Source organism: Odontomachus brunneus, unplaced genomic scaffold, assembly GCF_010583005.1.
Source record: "Odontomachus brunneus isolate Ranch 3 - 2012 unplaced genomic scaffold, Obru_v1 Obru_scaffold_151, whole genome shotgun sequence".
In the NCBI taxonomy this organism is placed as follows: Eukaryota; Metazoa; Arthropoda; class Insecta; order Hymenoptera; family Formicidae; genus Odontomachus; species Odontomachus brunneus.
This window is the reverse complement of record NW_022639601.1, coordinates 757,760-766,286: the sequence shown is the minus strand read 5'-3', so window position 1 is coordinate 766,286 and position 8,527 is coordinate 757,760. Positions and strand designations below refer to the sequence as shown.

Below are 8,527 nucleotides of genomic sequence, written 5' to 3'. Positions count from 1 at the left end.
TATATATATATATATATATATATATATATATATATATATATATATATATGCCAGCTTTTCCAATTATTAATTATAGAAAATGTCTACTAAAAAGAGAGTGAGAGAGACAGACACAGAGAAAAGGAGAGAGAAAGAGCGCGCACATTATGTTACATAATCAATTTTAAGTACTTTTGCATAAAATACATATATTGCAAATCCTGATCATAATATGTATTAGATATGCATGCGTAAGATACGTATGAAGAAATGATGTTAAAATATGCTCACCACAAGAGTGAGGTAGACCAGTGGTCAAGATCTTTCTTATTCACGAATAGCTTGTAGTAACGGGCAGTATATCATAAACGTTGCAGCGAGACGTTACGTAAAGATTTGATTCAGCGAAACGCGTTTATTAGAAAGCAAAATTGTCACTAGTCGAATAAACTCATTCGCACTGTTATCATATAATTTGACAAACAGTGTAAATTCTATTAAGAATTTAATAAATAAATAGAGGCAATAAATGAGATAGATTAGTAGTGTGTTTATAAAGTGAGAGAGAAACTACAACCATATAGAAAATACAACCATTAAGTGTGATGTCTCTCATAAAGTGTATTACTCTCGAAGAAGAACTAATAAAAAATCCAGAACTTAAGTTGTCAGATATACAAATTCTAAGGGATTGGTGTGAGAAACAACTGCATCTGCCGAAAATCCAGGACGTGGAGCTCGCCATATTTCTACACAGTAATTATTATCGTATAGAGCCGACGAAGAGCACAATCGAGAATTACTACACTTATAGAACTCACATACCGGAACTATTCTCCAATAGAGATATACGGAAAGTGAAAGGACTGCGAGATGCTTTTAAACTCACGTAAGTACAAAGTTTCTCGATACTGACAGCTAAACACGTACTTACAACTTGAACATATACTTACACGATTTATTATACGTATAAATACTTGTCTCATAATCTCATAGTCTCATAGTCTACATAGTCTCGTCATAAATTTCGTCTGTAAAATTTCAACCATTCTAGTTTTGAAAAATTATAACATTTAGTAATTATATAGTCTAATATATTTAGAAATTATATTTAGAATAATATAATAAAAATTTGTGTATAAGAAGTTTCTATAAGTAATTTTACTCTTGGTAAAAAAGGGCCGTACTTCCACTAGAGCTTACGACAAAGGAAGGATATAGCATACTGATGTCACGGCTTGTCGATATGGATCCATCGCATTACTTCTTTAATGAATCGACAAATGCTAATCTCATGGTGTACGAGGAATTTCTTTGGACTCGTGGATCAGTATTAGGAAATATCCTTGTCAATGATGCCACGGGTTTCACAATGGCACATGTATGGCGTACAAACTTAGCTTTAATAAAGAAATTCATATACTACATCCAAGATGCCTTGCCAATGCGTCTGAAGCAGATCCACATAATAAATACAACGCCAGTTATGAAAATAGTGTACAACGTAATGAAACCTTTCATAAGCGAGAAACTGCAAAGTCTGGTAAAATTATTTTAAATTTTAACAAATCATTCATTTTCGACAAAATTATTATTCTAGCGATCCGCTGCTACTTGTAGGAAGAGAAGGAAAGGAGCACGCGATATAACATATATAAGAAATTTAGGTCATAACGTTAGAAAAGATTGCAACAATATCAAACTGCATTACATACGTTTACTTATTAAAGTCTTCTAGAAATTCTGTTTAATAAAAAATATGTAATACTGAATAATATCTTTTTGCAGATACACTTTCACACGTCATTGGAAAGTGCAAAAACGTACTTTCCGATAGAAGCATTACCAAATGAACTTGGTGGAAAAGCAGGTCCTATACAAGAATTAATGGACGTACAATTTAAGAAGATAGAGAACTTTTGCGAATGGTTCGTGGAAGACGAAAAGAATAATCGAGTAAACGAGTCGCTGCGAATCGGCAAAAGCAAGACATCTGTTTCACGTGGACAGTAGTTTGAAAACGACAGAATTTGATTGACTCTATTTTATAATATATATAATGTTACAGGAATTTATAAGCATTAAAATGTTAAGTCATTCAGTAACTAATGTTATAACACCATTATGTATAATGGTGTTATAATTAAGATACGTATAAAATATAATTAATTATATCTAAAAAAATAATTATACAATTAATGGGGTGGCAATAATATAAAATAAAGGATACATGAATTTCGAATTACATTACTATTTCATCATACATTTAATAATTTTATTATGATATAAATTATGATATAAATTTTTTACAAGTAATGAAAATCGACGTGACAATAAATATTTAAAATATTAAATAATAAGTCTAAAATATTAGAATTAAAATATGTAATATGTAAAATGTTCAAGATATGTAAATATTCAAGAATGCTTTAAACAAGAAAATGGCTACTGTGTAATCATTACAAAAGATTTACCACAACTTTCTATAAAATACAAATAACATTTTGTGACAAGTGCAATGCGTTATTCTATCAGTGAAAACTGTACATTATTTCCCCTAGTTTGGTTTATAATTGTGACTATCAATTAAATCGATTAATTTCTATAAACAGGACAATTTTTAATATAATCTTCAACACAACATACGTTGTATTTCGTATAATTAAAGATTATAATTTTATGAATAATCATAAATTTCCAAAATTTTGACGAAGTTTATTTAAAACATAGTCGATTATAAAAAATATTAAATTTTTACTATTATTTTTTTTAGAATTTGATAGCCATTACTTTAATCAAGTCAATTCCGTGTTTCTTACATGAATCGAATATTTTAACAAGACATGCGTGACAAAATGATAGCGTATTAGAGTAATACAATGGAATGTTTGAAAATAAATATAAATATTTCACAAAATACAACATTTTTTGTTGGTTCCCAATTCTCATACGTTATATTTTGTATCCGTAAAACCCAACGTGCAGAACTTATCATTATTTTTGCATTATCTTTATCGATGATATTGACTTATTGACTTATCATTATGGATGCATTTATTTAAGAAACGCAGCGTTGACTTGATTAAAGTGACGGCTATCAAAATCCGGGAATAATAATAATAAAAATTTAATATTTTTTTTATGCTCGACTATGTTTTAAATGAGCCTCGCCAAAATATTTGAATGGTTATTATCGACTGGACTTAGTTTAATCGATTCGGGATCGATTAATGACGTCACAAGACTCTACTAGCCAATCACAAAATGCCCGATTAATGAATTTGGGTTTAATTAGAGAACCTATAATAAGAATCTGAACATAAGGAGATCCAGGCAAAATCATGCAAGAGAAAGAAGGATGTTCTTTCTTTATTTTATTCTTTAACCTAGCATTTACTGACATTCATCCAATCCACATTGTTAATTTGGATGAAGAGTAATAAGAAAACATTCGAAGAATTATAAAAATGCGTGAATGTGCGACAATATTTTTGTTAGAATAAGAAGTTCATAGTTTTTCAAAAAACACTCATTATGGTGGTCAGAAACATGAATTTTATTTATATAATTTATACAGTTCTGAATATTTTAAACAAAAAATAAAATTATTCTTAATTCTATTACAGCAAAAGTATTCGGACGCTAACAAAATATAATATAAATCTGCATATTAACCAAATAATAATAACTTTAGTATTTTGTTGCGTAAGCTTTCCGTTTAATAATATGTTGCAAACATTTGGACATGTTAGAAATAATTTTTGTTAAGTAATCAGATGTAATACGTTTCCATTCTTCTTCTAATCGTAATTTTAATTCTTCTTTGGATCTTATAAGTGTAGTTCGAACGTTACCATCCAATAAATACCTTAAATTCTCTGTTTAAATTTGGTAATTGTGGTGGAGGATGTAATACTTTTGGACAATTATATAATAAATATTCTTGTATTATTCGTGATTTATGTTTCAGATCATTATCTTGATAAAATTTGAAACTGTCTCATATATTCATATTGCTAGCACTTTTTATTAAATTGTCTTTTGGAATACTTAAATATTTATTTATATCCAGAATTCCGTCAATGAAAACTAATTCGCCCACTTCTGAAGTTGATATGCAATCCCACACCATTAAATTCCCGCCACCGCATTTTATTGTTGCTCTTGAATTTTTTATTTTCAGTTCTTCGTTTGCTTAATGCCATACCATTTTCCGTCCATCCGATCCAAAAATATTAAATTTGCTCTCATCAGCGAATATTACATCATTCCACCATTCTTGTTGTTTAGAAATAAACTCCTTCGCGAAAATTAATCTTTTCTTATGATTTACCTCATTTATGAATGGCTACTTACGAGCAATTCTACCGTTTTTTTTCAACGCTCGACGAACCGTATCAAATTGTATCTTCTTGCCAGTCTCTTCATATAACTTTGTAGTCAATTGTGGCCCACTTAAACCATGATTTTTTTAAATTTTTCTAATAATTTTACGTTTATCTCGTAAACCAAGTAATTTTGGACGGCCTTTCTGAGATATCGATTCAATAAGATCTTTACGAATATATCTTTTTATGATATCTTCTACTGTACTTTTACGTAAATTAAATTTAATGATTCACCAGTTTCTCGATATAATTTGCCTTTTTCATCATGGTAAAAAACAAGCTGGCATTGATCAAATAAAGCATTTTTGCTTTTGCGACCCATTTTCAGCCTCTGAAAATGGACGTAGGGAACGTAATTCCACTTCAAAAATGCAAATGACGCATTGAACCAACGTGAAAATTGGTCTCGGCCAAAACGTATGGCGTGGCTGCTCTCAGGCTTCTCTTTACATAAAATATACTTAGTGTCCGAATACTTTTGAGGTAATAAAATTAAGCATAATTCTATTTATTGTTTAATATATTGCAAATTATATCAATGTTATAAATAAAATTTATGTTTCTGACAGCTATAATGAATGTTTCAATTTTTTTAAAAAACTATAAACTCCTTATTCTAATAAAAACTATGTTTAAAGAGTAATAATTTCTAAAGTATCATGGTGTCCGAATATTAATGCGAGTAACTGTATGTGAAAATATAATTGAAGATGCCACGCGTGATATTTCATATATAAAATTAAATAAAAATTTGATTAAGTAAAAATCAAATAAAGCAAGTATATTATTCTGTAATTTAACAAGGAACAAAACGCTTATTTATGTTATATCATGTTTTCATAGTTAAATGAAAATATGTCTACCTTCATTAAATAATTATTATTACTTTATATCAATTTCTTTATCGCTCTTTGTTCCTCACCAATAGGACAACGTTGCTAATTCGAATGTTTTAATGGAAAATCCTCTAAAGTGACACAACGCGCAATAAAATCAATATTGTCTAGGATCTAAAAATTAATATAAATATATTTTTTTCTGTATCTGTATCTGAACCAGCTGAAGAGATAAACTTGCTTCCGATACAAAATGTAAACGAAAAAGAAACATAGATAGATTTAACAAAGCAACCTCGCAATTACATTTTTATAAAAAGAATTAACGAAATTAAATATATATATATATATATATATATATATATATATATATATATGCCAGCTTTTCCAAATGCGAATTATAGAAAATGACTTCTAAAAATAGAATGAGAGAGATAGAGACAGACAGAGAAAGAGAGAGAGAAAGAGCGCGCACATTATGTTACATAATCAATTTTGAATATTTTTGTATAAAATACATATATTATAAGTGCTGATGATAATATAGTGCATTAGATTTACATCCGTAAGATACATATGAAGAAATGAAGTTAAAATATGCTCACCACAAGAGTAGGGAAGATCAATGGTCAAGATCTTTATCTGTCACGAATAGCTTGCAGTTACGAGCAGTATATCATAAACGTTGCAGCGAGACGTTACGTAAAGATTTGATTCAGCGAATCACGTTTATTAGAAAGCAAAATTATTACTAATCGAATAAACTCATTCGTACTGTTATCATACAATTTGACAAACAGTGTAAATTCTATTAAGAATTTAATAAATAAATAGAGACAATAAATGAGATAGATTAGTAGAGTGTGTTTGTAAAGTGAGAGAGAACCTTATAGAACATACGACCTTTAAGTGTGATGTCTCTCATAAAGTGTATTACTCTCGAAGAAGAACTAAAGAAGAATCCAGAACTAAAGTTGTCAGATATACAGATTCTAAGAGAATGGTGTGAGAAACAATCACATCTGCCGAAAATCCAGGACGTGGAGCTCGCCATATTTCTACACAGAAATTATTATCGTATAGAGCCGACGAAGAGCACAATCGAGAATTACTACACTTATAGAACTCACATACGGAACTATTCTCCAACAGAGATACGGAAAGTGAAACGACTGCGAGATGCTTTTAAACACGCGTAAGCATAAAGTTTCTCGACACTGACAATTAAACATATACTTACAACTTGAACATGTACTTATGCAATTTATTATACGTATAAATACTTGTCTCATAGTCTCATAATCTCATATTCTATATAGTCTTGTCACAAATTTCGTCTGTAAAATTTCAACAATTCTATTATAGTTTTAAAAAATTATAACATTTAGAAATTATATAGTCTAATATATTTAGAAATTATATTTGGAATAATATAATAAAAATTTGCGTATAAGAAGTTTCTATAAGTAATTTTACTCTTGGTAAAAAAGGGCTATACTTCGATTAGAGTCTACGACAAAGGAAGGATATAGCATACTGATGGCACATTTTGTCGATATGGATCCATCGCGTTACTTCTTCAATGAGCTTCTAAATGCTGCTTCCATGGTATGCGAGGAATTTCTTTGGACTCGTGGATCAGTATTAGGAAATATCCTTGTCTGTGATGCCACGGGCTTCACAATGGCACATGTATGGCGTACAAACTTAGCTTTAACAAAGAAATTCATATACTACATCCAAGATGCCTTGCCAATACGTCTGAAGCAGATCCACATAATAAATACGACGCTAGCTATAAAAACAATATACAACATACTAAAACCTTTCATAAGCGAGAAACTGCAAAATCTGGTAAAATTATTTTAAATTTTAACAAATCATTCATCTTCGACAAAATTATTATTCTAGCGATCCGCTGCTACTCGTAGGAAGAGAAGGAAAGGAGCACGCGATGTAACATATATAAGAAATTTACGTCATAACATTAGAAAAGATTGCAACAATATCATACTGCATTACATACGTTTACTTATTAAAGTCTTCCAAAAATTCTGTTTAATAAAAAATATGTAATACTGAGTAATATCTTTTTGCAGATACACTTTCACACGTCATTAGAAAGTGCAAAAACGTACTTTCCGATAGAAGCATTACCAAATGAACTTGGTGGAAAAGCAGGTCCTATACAAGAATTAATGGACGTACAATTTAAGAAGATAGAGGACTTTTCCGAATGGTTCGTGGAGGACGAAAATAACAATCGAGTAAACGAGTCGCTGCGAATGGGCACAAGCAAGACATCTATTTGACGTGGACGGTAGTTTCAAAACGATAGAATTTGATTGAGTCTATTTTATAATATACATTTATAACATTATGTATATAATGTTACAGGAATTTATAAGCATTAGGATGTTACGTCATTCAGTAACCAATGCTATAACACTATTATGTATTAAGATACATTACGGTGTTATAGCATTATATATAAAGTATAATTAATTATATGCATTTATCTAAGAAAAGCAGCGTTGACTTGATTAAAGTAACGGCTATCAAATCCTGGGTGTAATAATAATAAAAATTTAATATTTTTTTATGCTCGACTATGTTTTAAATGAGCCTCGTCAAAATATTTGAAAGGTTATGATCGACTGGACTTGGCTTAATCGTTTCGGTGTCGATTAATGACGTCACAAGAACCTACTAGCCAATCACAAAATGTCCGACTAATGAATCTGGGTTTAATTAGAGAACCTATAATAAGAATCTGAACATAAAGAGATCCAGGCAAAATTATGCAAGAGAAAGGAGGATGTTCTTTCTTATTCTTTAACTTAGCCTTTACCCAATCCACATCGTTAATTTGGATGAATAGTAATAAGAAAACATTTGAAGAATTGTAAAAATGGGTATATGTGCAACACCATTTTGCAATAATTCAGCTGCTAAGAGATATAAAATGAAAATCATAACCAAAAATCCTGCATTAATTTCTAAGCAGGACAATTTTTAACGTAAGCTTCAACATAACGTATTGTAGTCGAAAAGGAAAAGGTACAAAATGTAACGTGTGAAAAGAAATTGAGCATTAGGCTTAGGTATGTGAGTGCGTGTGTGAGCTCACGACTGACACGCGAAATCAGATGTGTCTGACCAAATTGAAATTAGGGATCTCGCGAGAAAAAAGGACTAGCGAGTCGCAATCAGCAGTTTCCCGTAGATTATCGCAAAAGCAGAAGTTTGACAGCTACGTTGAGATTCTTTTAGCTACCACCCTCATAGAAATATCATACTAAGAATCATTGATAATTACTTATT

General features: G+C 30.2%; 2 protein-coding genes and 1 pseudogene across 2 annotated transcripts in view; all 3 read left to right on the top strand.

The window, feature by feature from the left end:
- Positions 1-371, top strand: part of LOC116850646 (alpha-tocopherol transfer protein-like) — a 3,823-nt gene extending 3,452 nt beyond the window's left edge. Inside the window, exon 4 of the mRNA XM_032829157.1 lies at positions 357-371. Within this exon, the coding sequence (XP_032685048.1) occupies positions 357-371 (15 nt within the window). The remainder of the gene's footprint in view (positions 1-356) is intronic.
- On the top strand, positions 112-2,588 carry LOC116850624 (alpha-tocopherol transfer protein-like). Its single transcript, XM_032829128.1, has 3 exons — positions 112-868; positions 1,159-1,522; positions 1,768-2,588. Exons 1-3 carry the CDS (start codon positions 585-587, stop codon positions 1,990-1,992), a joined length of 873 nt encoding a protein of 290 aa, XP_032685019.1. The 5' UTR covers positions 112-584; the 3' UTR covers positions 1,993-2,588.
- Positions 2,589-5,882: 3,294 nt separating this feature from the next.
- On the top strand, positions 5,883-8,521 carry LOC116850623 (annotated as a pseudogene).
- The last annotated feature ends 6 nt before the right edge of the window (positions 8,522-8,527 follow it).